We start from the raw sequence: 13907 nt of genomic DNA, 5'->3' as shown, positions 1-13907 counted from the left end.
CCCAGGATGTGGTCTATTCTGGAGAAGGTTCCATGTGCACTAGAGAAGAATGTGTATTCTGTTGCTTTGGGATGAAATGTTCTGAATATATCTGTGATGTCCATCTGGTCCAGTGTGTCATTTAAGGCCTTTATTTCCTTGTTGATCTTTGGCTTGGATGATCTGTCCATTTCAGTGAGGGGAGTGTTAAAGTCCCCTACTATTATTGTATTATTATTGATGTGTTTCTTTGATTTTGTTATTAATTGGTTGATATAGTTGGCTGCTCCCACATTAGGGGCATAGATATTTAAAATTGTTATAACTTCTTGTTGGACAGACCCTTTGAGTAGGATATAGTGTCCTTCCTCATCTCTTATTATAGTCTTTGACTTAAAATCTAATTGATCTCATATAAGGATTGCCACTCCAGCTTTCTTCTGATGCCCATTAGCATGGTAAATTGTTTTCCACCCCCTCACTTTAAATCTGGAGGTGTCTTCGCGTCTAAAATGAGTTTCTTGTAGGCAACATACTGATGGGTTTTGTTTTTTTATCCATTCTGATACCCTGTGTCTTTTGATTGGGGCATTTAGCCCATTAACATTCAGGGTAACTATTGAGAGATATGAATTTAGTGCCATTACTAGTCTGTAAGGTGACTGTTACTGTATATTGTCTCTGTACCTTTCTGATCTACTACTTTTAGGCTCTCTCTTTGCTTAGAAGACCCCTTTCAATATTTCCTGTAGAGCCGGTTTGGTGTTTGCAAATTCTTTCAGTTTTTGTTTGTCCTGGAAGCTTTTGATCTCTCCTTCTATTTTCAATGATAGCCTAGCTGGATAGAGTATTCTTGGCTGCATGTTTTTCTCATTCAGTGCTCTGAATATATCATGCCAGCTCTTCCTGGCCTGCCAGGTCTCTGTGGATAAGTCTGCCGCCAATCTAATATTTTTACCATTGTATGTTACAGACTTCTTTTCTCGGGCTGCTTTCAGGATTTTCTCTTTGTCACTAAGACTTGTAAATTTTACTATTAGGTGACGGGGTGTGGACCTATTCTTGTTGACTTTGAGGGGGGTTCTCTGCACCTCCTGGATTTTGATGCTTGTTCCGTTTGCCATATTAGGGAAATTCTCTCCAATGATTCTCTCCAATAGACCTTCTGCTCCCCTCTCTGTTTCTTCTTCTTCTGGAATCCCAATTATTCTAATGTTGTTTTGTCTTATGGTGTCACTTATCTCTCGAATTCTCCCCTCATGGTCCAGTAGCTGTTTGTCCCTCTTTTGTTCGGCTTCTTTATTCTCTGTCATTTGGTCTTCTATATCACTAATTCTTTCTTCTGCCTCATTGATCCTAGCAGTGAGAGCCTCCATTTTTGATTGCACCTCATTAATAGCTTTTTTGATTTCAACTTGGTTAGATTTTAGTTCTTTAATTTCTCCAGAAAGGGCTTTAATATCTCCAGAGAGGGTTTCTCTAATATCTTCCATGCCTTTTTCGAGCCCGGCTAGAATGTTCAGAATCGTCATTCTGAACTCTTGATCTGACATATTACCAATGTCTGTGTTGATTAGGTCCCCAGCCTTCGGTACTGTCTCTTGTTCTTTTGTCTGTGGTGATTTTTTCCGCCTTGTCGTTTTGTCCAGATAAGAGGATATGAAGGAGCAAATAAAATACTAAAAGGGTGGCAAAGACCCCAGAAAAATGCGCTGTAACCAAATCAGAAGAGACCCCTAATTGTGGGGGGGGGGGGGAGGGGATAAAAACAGGTTCTGAAAAAAAAAAGAAAAAAATTTAAAAAAATAAAGCAAATAAAGAAAAAATATATATATTTAGATAAACTAGTCAAAAAACGTTAAAAAAGAAAAGGGTAAAAGTTTTAAAAAATTTAGCAGAAGAAGAAAAAAGAAAAAAGAAAAAAAAATTGAAAAAAGAAAAAAAAAATTGAAGTAGCCACAAGACTAAAGACTCATGGGGAGAAAGCCATGAGTTCCGTGCTTTGCTTTCTCCTCCTCTGGAATTGCTCTGCTGTCTTAGGAATTGAACCTACTTTCCTTGATAGATGAACTTCGTCCTGGCTGGATATTTTGTTGATCTTCTGGGGGAGGGGCCTGTTGTAGTGACTCTCAAGTGTCTTTGCCCGAGGCGGGATTGCACTGCCCTTACTGGTGGCCAGACTAAGTAATCGGCTTGGGTTCGCTTTTGGGAGCTTCTGTTCCCTGACCGCTTTCCGTAGAGTTCCGGAGGACGGGAATGAAAATGGCGGCCCCCTAGTCTCCGGCCCAGAGGAGCCGAGAGCCTGGGGCCCCACTCCTCAGTGCGCCCCCAGAGGACAGCACCCAATCACTCCCGTATCCCCAGCCTCTAGCCGCGCTCCGAGCTCACCCAACCCGCGACCAGTTCAAGGTAACCCCGAGCTGAGAGTTCAGTCCTCGGCTCTGCCTCTGCAGCCGGCTTCTCCGTTCTAATACCTGCGAGCTCTCCGACACTCTGACACCCCCGATCCTTCTGTGACCCTGTGGGACCTGGGGCCACACTGACCTCGCGTGGGCTTCACCCCGGTCCAGCCTCTGGAGCAATGTCCCTCAGTGGAACAGACTTTTAAAAGTCCTGATTTTGTGCTCCGTTCCTCCGCCGCTTGCCGGGAGCCGGCCCCTCCCCCCGCGGTCTATCTTCCCGTCGTTTTAGATTCACTTCTCCACCAGTCCTACCTTTCAGAAAGTGGTTGATTTTCTGTTTCTAGAGTTGCTGTTCTTCTTCTCTTCGCTCTCCCGTTGGATTTGTAGGTGTTGGCAATGTTTAGATAAGCTATCGAGCTGATCTCCTGCTACCTGATATAGTCTCAGCCTGCTACTTCTCCGCCATCTTGACTCCTCCTCTCACTACACTAAGCTTCTTAAGGATAGGACCATAGTCACCTTGTTCTTTGTACCCCTACTATCCAATATAGTGCTTAACAATCCTGCGCATGTAGTAGAGTCTCAGTGAAGTATTCTGAATGAATGAATGAGTAGGTGAATGAATGAATGAAAGCACTGAATTCCTATTACAATATATTATCTCTGAAGACATATCATATATTTCAAGCTCACCTCTAATCACTTTTGAGTTGTATGATGAGCTAAATAAATCAAACAAAAATTAAGACCCTTTGTCCTTTTTGTCTTTCCATGAAGGACACGATGCAATTGTCACACTCCTGAAGCATTATAAGAGACCACAGGATGAATTGCCCTGTAATGAATATTCTCAGCCTGGAGGAGGTATCCCTTTCTTATTAAGTTTTTGTTGTTACTACAATATTGGGCCCAAAGGTAAACCTTTATTTCTATTACTATTATTCTAGGGCTAGGGATGAGGGCATGTCAGATTGGCTTTATTTTAAGAAAACTTATGTCTGGATGAGGCTGAAAATAAAGAAGCCTTCACTTAAGCTGTTTTCTAACTCATGAATCTGCAGTCCCTTCAGGTTTAGCATTCCCTGAACTAGATGTTTATGAGGCCCATGCATGACCAGGAAGGCCCTGGTGAGCTGAGAGCAGTCGTTTTCCATTTCAGTAATCTATTAAGGAAGGCCAGAGAATACTCATACCCAGACACAAATTAAATCTGCCAGAGTCTACTAGACTTTGTTTTGTTTTGTTTTGTTTTTTAATCTTTTTTTGTACTCTCTAAATAAACACGTGCTATATAGTTTCAGTATCCAGAAAAAGACCTGGGTTAAAACTATATTCTCACTTGGTTTTCTAAGCAAATTTCTTTTGTCACCTGCTTCTTTTGATAATGCTTTATGTTTAAGTAGGAAAAAATGCTACTTTCAACTCTATAATATAATTTGATTTCTAGATGGCTCCTATGTGTCTCTTCCATCCCCCTTGGGGAAGATTAAAAGCATGACAAAAGGTATTTTAATATAAGACAGTTGTTATATTTTATTACAAAGGATAGCTATTGCCTCAAGTATTATAACTTTCTGTTTTGTTTTACACATTATAAATGATGACTACTTTGCATGCATAACCAATATTATCAACAAACCATTCTTTCCACGATTAACCTTACCCTCTTTTGCACATGCTATCTTGGGTCATGAAGGTATAGCAGTGAAAATTTCCCCACTGTTAAAGAAAGATCAAATTTTTTTAGACATTTGTATTTCTAATGAAGTCTAAATTACAAATATTAATATCTCTAAGGAGAATTGGGAATAGGTTTGCCATAGGAAAATAAATTTTTAAAAATAAGTTATTTTCCAAAAGATCCCAAATAAGTAATGCTTTAGGGAATTTTTGAGTGTGTGCTGCACACAGAAATTAATACCATTGAATCAGAAAATTAATATATATTATACACACACATATATGATTCAACTATAAATTCATATTTAACTTTAGAATTCTCAGTTTTTAAAAATTATTTTTGGTGTGAGATGTTTTGTCTGAACGATTCATGCACTTATTTTTTGACATTTAATTGGCATCCTTGTGAGGTTTGGCTTATGGATATTTGGCTAAACCCATTGTGATAGGGTGCAGGGATCGACCAGATAAAACTCGTTATCATGATGTGCTATGAACTGTACTCCAGGGTGCTGTGTCACACAGACAAGCTAGTTATTCATCAGATTAGGAATAAATACTTAGCCCTGATAACAAAGGTCAGGGAACAGAGACAGAAAACTAACATGTTTTTAACGCAAAGGGATAGAGATCATTTGTGATAAGGTTTTATTATCTCCAAGTAGTCATTGTATTTGGAAAATTAAATGTTACTAGAGAATGACATTTTTGGTAAAGTATATATGTGTATCATGTGTACACATCTATGTGTGTTTTTTGTCTTAAAAAATAAAATAACAATTCCTATTTGCAGAGAAAGCAGATGTTCTCCTCCTAAGGGCTGGATTGCCTTCACATTTCCATCTTCAGCTCTCTGAAATTGAGTTCCATGAGATTATCGGCTCAGGTAACCTATGAAAACACTAGTCTGCTTTAGTTTCATGAGCTCAAAGTAATATGTGTTTATTCATTTCTCTTAAACAATTTTAGGTTCTTTTGGGAAAGTATATAAAGGACGATGCAGGAATAAAATAGTGGCTATAAAACGGTAAGCAAACAAAGAAAATTTAGCATTAGACAGGAGTTGTGAACTTTTGGATGCGTATGCACAGCAAGCCCCTTGTTTTGATCCATCTCATCTGTTGGCTGAGGATTTCCTGTTCCTGCCATTTCCAGTTATCGAGCCAACACCTACTGCTCCAAATCAGATGTGGATATGTTTTGCCGAGAGGTGTCCATTCTCTGCCGGCTCAATCATCCCTGTGTAATTCAGTTTGTGGGTGCTTGCTTGAATGATCCCAGCCAGTTTGCCATCGTCACTCAGTACATATCAGGGGGTTCTCTGTTCTCCCTCCTTCATGAACAGAAGAGGTATGGTTCTCTCGTTCTGACTTACCATTTTTACGTGTCTTTGGAATTATCCTTGCAGTACTTTAGAGGCTTTCCTCTTGGATAAGCCTTTACCTTCTGAAATCTCTGAGTGCTAGGAAATGTGGCATTTTAAAGGTGGCTAATAATATATGCCCAATAATTATGTTTTAGTGAATAGAAATACTTCTGTGCTTTCTTAACAGGAATTCAGTTAGGGATAACAAATTCAAGGAATTTAAATTAGCAACTGAAGCTTATAATAATTAGGCTAAATATGACATACTAATAAAGCAGATATATGTAAGCTGAGAATAAAATAATTACCAAGGATCACAGCATTTATTTTTTAAAGTTTTAAAAAAGAATAGCCTTGCACAAATCTAATTTATTTCACTTCCTAGATATATGCATGCAATAATCAGAGTGTGGTTTCACTCAGTTATTAGAGTAGAATCCATTTTATGTTATTATAAAAAAAATCAAGTATAACATTATAAATATTATAAAATCAAGAGGGATATTTTAAATATGAGGGTTTGGTATCTGAATTGATTTATAATTAAGCATGATCTGAGGTAGAAGTTATTTTTTCCAGATTTTTTTTAATTTTTAGCACAATCTTCAATAAAGCAAAAAAGGCTGAAAGATATACAGAATAACAAATCATGCACTCCACTGGTATTTTTTAGAAAGACATGTTGTTGGCTTTGACCACTTCATCCTCACTAAATCTTTTTTTAAATTCTAGGATTCTTGATTTGCAGTCTAAATTAATTATTGCAGTAGATGTTGCCAAAGGTATGGAGTACCTTCACAACCTGACACAGCCAATTATACACCGTGACTTAAACAGGTATTTTCCCCCCTAAATAATGAACATAGAATTGTGTAACTGACTAGGAATCTAAGATAGAATTCAGTGTATCTTCACTGAAGATACAGTGTAACTAAACTTAGATATATTGCAAATTAGGGTTTTCAACTATGTGGGTTAGGCAATAGACACGACTTTGAGGCTAAGCTATAGAAAGTTTTGTCATTGTCTTTTACAGAAATAGAAAGATATATAACTGCCTCTTGGGGATCTTTCAAGAGAGTGATGTCTGTAAGATTCACCAGCTAGCTAGTTCTCAAGTCAATAAAGTCAGATCCAGAATTTAGATCAATGACTATTATAACATGTCAGGTCTCATACAACGTCAGGTATTACAAGGAGGTCCTGATTTTTTTTTTTAAGATTTTTTATTTATTTAACAGAGAGAGAGAGAGAGAGAGATCGCAAGTAGGCAGAGAGGCAGGCAGAGACAGGGAAAGCAGGCTCCCCACTGAGGAGAGAGCCTGATGTGGGGATGGATCCCAGGACCCTGGGTTCATGACCAGAGCCGAAGGCAGAGGCTTAACCCACTGAGCCACCCAGGCGCCCCAGGAGGTCCTGATTTAAATTACCTGAAACACCACTTTTGTACTACAATTTTTGGTATTTTTCTAACAGTAAATTCAGCCAAAACACGGCAGCTCATTTACCTAGTTTTCATGTGAAGTTGTTCTCATGTAGGTTAAACTTGAAACAAATAATTATAGTGTACGAGGGGGTGAAACCCCAAGGAATAAAAAAAAAAAAAAAAAATTTTAACAGTGAAAGCTTTCTCTAAGCAAAATCTTACAAGAAGGCCAATACACAAAATGTAGCAGCTTTAGTCGAAGGCAGAATGCAGGGTACAAAAATCTGTTCACTTATCATTTTCTACTGCCAAGGAGAGAGATCCTTACACCACCTCTGTGGAATCCCAAATGTGTTATGGAGAATAGCTGGACAGCCTCTGATCTAGTTTATAAAACAAGACAGATTACTGAAAGTCAATTAACTTTCATTTCATTATTATCAATAACATTCATATAGAACCCATATATAATCTTATGTATAAAGTCCACAATTCTGAGTCTCCTAAAAAGTAATTACTCCATTCAGCCTTTTGTTCAACAACTATTTGGGTATCTACCATGTTTAAAGCCTTTATACTTGGCATATTAAAGCTTACAAGGTGAAGCTGCCAGAGACTCCCTTCCCAAGGAGCTTTCATAGTTCTAGTGGAGGAGAAAAATACTTGCCTAAGTATGTGGTAGGTATAAAGTAGTAAGTTTTATAAGAGTTTTATAGTTTTATAAGAGTTTTATAAGAGAGATGTTTAAAAATTCTATGAAATTTTAGAAAGAAGAATATTAATTACTTCTGAGGAATTTAGAAACCTCTTCATGGAAGAAGGGACATTTGAGCTTGGCATGAAAGCATGGATAGAATTTGGATGGGTATCCTAGGCTTAGGGAAGACATTAAGAAGATAGAGATTAAAAAGTTAAAGGCAGCTTTGCGCAGTGGCAGTATCGTAGCCAATGAGGTTTATCCGAGGCGCGATTATTGCTAATTGAAAAAGTTAAAGGCATAGCTAGCAACAATGAATAGTTTCACTTTATTGGATGAAGTGTATATGAATGTACGTAGTGCTTGTAATGTAGGAAACAAAAGATTGGGAAGGAAATTCAAAAAGATAAGTTGGCATAAGAGCACAGAAACCTAGACTTAAGGTAATTTAGACTTTGTTCTGTAAGAAAGAAGTAGGTGCTAAAGTGGTGGAGGTAGGAATCACAAATTCAGAATTGTAGTACAATTGTAAATTGTAGAATTTACAAAGAATTTACATCTTTGTAAAAGATTGAGTTAATGGGGAAGTCAAGAAACTAGTGAAGCAGTTGTTGCAGTAATCTAAATGAGAAGTTATAAAAAGCGGAATTTCACTAGTGGCAGTGGAAATGAAAGGGAGAAACAGATATGAAAGATAGAGAGAAAATAATTAGATATGAGGGTGGTTGAAACTTAGATATTGGAAGTAAATATGTATGGGATTCAATCCATTTAAAGTTATTTATTAGTTTTCACACAAAAGTCATTTCTTTGCTGTTATTAGGGTTTTTTCCTTACCTCTCTTTTAAAAGCATTTATGTTAATAAACATTTTTTTCTTTGAGTTTCAGTAACAGTACTTAGGAAATAGATTTAGGTGATAAATTAGCATAATATAAACTGGTGATTTGTGAGTTTTAGAAGTGTTATTTTGTCATCCCAACCATTTTGCATGTGGTACTAAAACAAATGAGTGATCATTGAAGGTTTTGTTTAGCTATAACTCCTCAATTATGGGACAAATAAATGTGTGTTCTGTTGCCCTGTAAGGGCAAGTTGTTACCACCAGGTTATAAAACAGGGCCAAATATATAAATGTTGATTAAAAGTAGAAATAGAACATTTACTATATAACAGATTTATTTATATTTGCCATTTTTTTCTGTTTCTAATCTAACCTAAATGCTTTAAATTGTACCAAAACATATTCAGATTTTACAAAACATGGTTTCATAAGTGTCTGCAGTATAATAGAGTCCAAAACTATTACATTTATTATTTATGAACTTTTTTTTAACTAATCTTTAGTCTGGCAAAAATAAAACATTGAGTTTTTCAGGTTAATGTGGATATAGCATTATATATTTCTCAAAAGAGTGTAAGTCCTTCTAGACTTACTATACTGTTTGGGTACATAGACCATATACTGGGAAACGATTTCTTTCCCATGTAAGGTAGAAAATGACTAAGGACCAAAATAATTAAGCAGCAATTTTCAAAGGATTTCAAGTAAGTCAAAGATCAAAGTAGAGTGAAAAGCTTCCTGGAGGATAAAGAGCTAAAGCTAGACTTTGAAGAACAGGTATGTATCTTCCCTCAGCGTTTGCACAGCAGATTAACCCTTGCATGTCTACAATGTTTATGGAGCCCCACTGACAGAAGGAAAGGTGAAGATGCACATCGGAGTGAGGAACTTGGACATGTTTGCATTTTTGCATTGAAATGACCTGTTTACATTTTTCTTTCTCCCACTAATCTAGGCATGTCAGGGCTTCAAAAGCAGAGATCCTGCTCTCTTTATCTCAGAGATGTTTGATCAATGCATTTTTAACTGAACCAAATTCTTGGAACATTTCTGTGAATATCATTTCAAGAAAGCAATGGCCTACTTGGTCCAAGTATGGCTGCTTTTAGGTAGAGCCTGACTAACTTTGCCCAATACTTTATATGGTTTAAAGCAAAGGGGCTGTTTAAGCTTATTGATCAGCTTACAGATGAGGGAACGTTCTATCCTTGGTTCTGTGGTTGTTGATTTATGAGTGAGAGGAAAGAACTCTCTGCCTTTCTCTTGGCAAGCTTCTTACAGGTCTGAAAGTTAGTTTTGATCTTTAAATATTTACTAAGGAAAAGTTGAAGGGCTGAGTAAGGAAGGGGTTCTTTCCAATGATGATGATGAGAATGATGATAACACCTACCATTTATTTACCACTCACAACTTGGAAGGAGGTCTGCTAAGCCCTTCATATGTCTCTTATTTAATCTCATAACAATTCTATAATATAGCTATTGTTATCTCCATTTTCCTGATATGGAAACTAAGTACAAGGTCACATTCTTAGCTTAGAGTGTTCTTAACATAATATTATGCTGTCACGACAACAACAACAAAACCAAGTCAGAACACAGAGATAAAGGAGGCTGATGATATTGGTTGAGCATCAGACATTTACCAACTTTGTTCTTTGTGCTTTGGTCCTTAAGCACAATTCTTGTGATGCAAATCATTTTTCATATGATATTTTTGTGTTTCTGTGTTCCTGCTTTATTTCTTCTTTTACAACCCATGTCCTGCTAGAGTGGAATAGAAACTGCATATGAGGCACACAGATATATTTTTCTTGTTCTATAGTGTTTAAATATTTTTTAAACATTTTTTTCCAAAGACTTATTTATTTATTTGGGGAGTTGAAGCGTTCAGAGGGAGAGAGAGAATCTCAAGCAGACTCCCTGCTGAGTGTGGAGAATGTGGGGCTCAATCCCAGGACCCTGAGATCACGTCCTGAACTGAAATCAAGAGTCGGCTGCTTAACCAACTGAGCTACCCAGGTGCCCCTAAATATTTTTAAAATGTATATAGCTTTATACAGGAATGCACTTTCCAATTTGTTGTAGACCCCACTACCTACCAACTTACCAGCTTGCACTTGGCCCAATTTATATATTCATTTTGAGCACTGGAGCTTGCAAAGCATGGTTTATAGCTAAAGGCTTTAAAGCTTGTTACTGAATACAAACAGCTCTCTGTGTTCCTTTGGAAAAGTATGTTTTCCAAATTGTTTGATATTGAAACCAAACATCCCTGCAAACATATATGGATCAAATGAATGGCCTCTTCTCTAGATAAGTATATAGTAGAATAACACTCTATGCAATGAAATAGTGGTACTTCCATCACAGAGTGGCCATTGCTCTCCCATGACATATGTATATGATAGCATTCTGTAAACTGTGAAGCACTATACAAATGACATTTGTTATCCCTATTAATCCCTCACTTGTCCCCTTATATGTCAGGATGGAAAAATACTCCACAATATTCTCATGCATACCAATATTTCTTTTTATATAACTTTATATTACTTTTTAAGTAATTAATGGGGGCGTAGATCTACATCTGAGAACCATTACCATTGGTTTTGAGTGTCAGCTTCTTTGGGTGAAATAAAAGAAAATAATTAATGACAAGTTAAAAACAGCCAATTTACTGATGACAAATGACAAATACCATAAAATGACAAAGTTGGTAAGGGCTGGAAGAATTTTAATTTTGAAGATGACATTTAATTCAATCAGTGAAGATTTCAAAAAGTATCAAAGAAAAAATATTCATAAAAAATTTTAATAATTGTTTTTCAGTTGATGTATGCATTCATCTTTCAACTGACTATAAATATAAAAGTTTGACATTTGAAAAAAGCAAATACAAATAAGCAAATGAGGTTTTTTTTTCTAATTACTGAATTATTAGGTACAGTTGTATTCCTCAGTTCTCATAAATTAAAGAGTTCTCTCTCAGATGTGCCTTTCACTTGTGACTTTTCCAGTAAGTGGCTATATAGATAAAATTTAATATTTACTGGCAAATACCATATTGCAAAGAATTCTGAATACCTAAGTGCAAACCAGTTGATTACAATGCAATAATTATTTAGGTCTTGAAAGAACACACTGAAACTCATGAAATCCTTCATTAACGATACTTATGTAATTCTCTAGTATTAAGCCAGTCATACGTGGCATCCAAAATTTTGTCAAAATTTTCTCCCCCATTTCCACTTTAAAAGTAAATAAATTAATAAATTAACATAAATACTTGAGTGCTTCATATGAGCCAGAGTCTGTGCTATGCCTGGGGATACAGCTGAGAATGATAGCCCGTAGCACTTTTTCTAGAAGAGATTGGAATACTTCTAATGAAGTATTTCCCCAAATTTCCCAATCATAAGAACCATCTGGGGACCCTCATTTAAAAAAAAAAAAAAACAAAACAAAAACAAAAACCACAGCTTCAAAGGCACAGATTGAGAATGTCCTATATTGGGCCTAAGAACTTAAACTTTTAAACAAGATTGCCAGCTAATTCTTATGACCAAACAAGAAGAGGAAATACTGTTCTAGCATAGTTTTCTCAACCCTGGCTGCACATTAGAAACTATGGGAGAACTTTAAAAAAAAAAAAAAAATCTTGATGCTATTTACTTCAGAATTTACAGGGGCAGGGCCCAGGTATCATATTATTAGAGAGCATTCCACATGATTCCAATATGCAGGCAGCAATGAGAACAACCTTCAAGTGTTAATGCCAATTATTCTATTCACCGTACAATCTCATCCTTCTCTGCTGCCAGAGAGCAGTGGAAATATTGAGGAATTAAGTCATTGTAGAATTATAATTTATTTTATTTTATTTATTTATTTGAGAGAGAATGAGAGAGAGAGAGAGCACAAAATAGGGGAGAGTCAGTGGGAGGAGCAAACCCCCCCACTAAGCAGGGCGCCCAATGTGGAACTCAATCCTGGGACTCTAGAATCACGACCTGAACCAAAGGCCGTTGCTTAACGAACTGAGACACCCAGGCACCCCAGAATTATAAATGTTTGAGAATCATTGCCCAAAATACAAAATTCATTCATTTGTTCATCATTCATTCATTCGTTCATCCATTAAATAATGAATGCAAAAGACTGAGATTCATAGGCCCACGATACCTACAGCCTAGAATAGGTCCCAAAATCCAGTATTTTCCATGGAAGTTGTGCTATGTATACATAAGGCACTCTGGAACATGTAATTTATAATTCATGATTGATACTAGAAACAATATCAGTAAATTCTGTATACAGCTAAAGCAAAAGTATAAGTTTCAAATATTGGACCATTGCAGTGCCCACAGGTCAAAAGGGTGTTCAAGGCTATAAACTCTGGAAGAATACCTAACTACATGTAATAAATCAATACACATATAGAAAGATAAAGACATATAAACTGTATATGTGTATTATGTATCAATTTACATTTAAGCCTACATTTTCCTTGTTTTTGTGACGCTTCCAGCCTTTCTCAACTGGACTTCTGAAAAATTAAGTATTATGGAAAATGATTTGAGGGACAATTGTCTTAATTCTCCCAAAGAAGAGACATAGCTCTACCATTTGGAATGCATAAAAGAGAAGTTTATTCATTACCTACAATGAGTGCCTTAGGACTTAGGGCCCTTGGGTTTAAGGCGTGCTTGTAGTTCTGAAATGATTTTGTCCAAAACTGTACTGTGACTTCAGATTTCTAATTAATCTTTTAAAATGTTCTCTGTGAACTTTATTACTGCTTTGAGTAATGGGGAGGGGGAACTAAGCTATTCAGTTTTCCAAGATGAAATCTGAATTTGTTAGTGTAGGTTATTTGCTACAATAATAAACCCAAAAATGGATAATGGTCCAAAAACAATAGAAGTTTGTAGCTTCACTATGTGAACAAACAGGTTATTGGTGTGGCCCTTATCCATGAAGTTATTCAAGACCCAAATTAAACATGGGCTTGCAGGGTCTCCTTGGGGGTCATCTCCATTCAACTGAGCATAAATGGGATGAGAATATGTAAGATATGCAAGAAATGTTTTATAGGCCAGACATGAGAGTGTCATACATCACTTTGAGTCACATCTTGTTGGCTAGAGCTCGCTCATATGGCTATACCTCTTACTGCAGCACATAGTGGGTAATACAGTCTAGCTCTGTGCCCAGAAGAAGAAATGAGTTTTCATGGGTAGCTAACAATCTGTGCTACATTCACCCTATTTACACTAATGACAACACTTACTAGGGTTTAGGTAAAGATAATAATTGAGAAGGCTGGTCTACGTTTGCTTGAATCAATTGTGCTAATATAATGTTAATCACATACTAAATGTCTTTTATAAATACATGTTCACAATTTATAAACTAATACAACTAATTGGGAAATGTAGTGAAAGTTTTTTTAAAAAGCATATTATATGTGAGCTAATTTTGAAATGATTATTTTCATTTACTATTGTTGATT

General features: G+C 36.4%; 1 protein-coding gene and 1 pseudogene across 1 annotated transcript in view; both read left to right on the top strand.

Annotated features, from left to right (window-relative positions):
• Positions 1 to 13907, top strand: part of TNNI3K (TNNI3 interacting kinase) — a 314566-nt gene that overhangs the window by 146059 nt on the left and 154600 nt on the right. Inside the window, exons 13-18 of the mRNA XM_046006844.1 lie at positions 3159 to 3245; positions 3829 to 3885; positions 4855 to 4947; positions 5031 to 5088; positions 5217 to 5411; positions 6160 to 6264. Coding sequence (XP_045862800.1) covers positions 3159 to 3245; positions 3829 to 3885; positions 4855 to 4947; positions 5031 to 5088; positions 5217 to 5411; positions 6160 to 6264 — 595 coding nt within the window. The remainder of the gene's footprint in view (positions 1 to 3158; positions 3246 to 3828; positions 3886 to 4854; positions 4948 to 5030; positions 5089 to 5216; positions 5412 to 6159; positions 6265 to 13907) is intronic.
• On the top strand, positions 7773 to 7935 carry LOC123927757 (annotated as a pseudogene).

This window comes from Meles meles, chromosome 1, assembly GCF_922984935.1.
Source record: "Meles meles chromosome 1, mMelMel3.1 paternal haplotype, whole genome shotgun sequence".
Classification (NCBI taxonomy): Eukaryota; Metazoa; Chordata; class Mammalia; order Carnivora; family Mustelidae; genus Meles; species Meles meles.
This window is presented reverse-complemented; position numbering and strand designations above follow the sequence as displayed.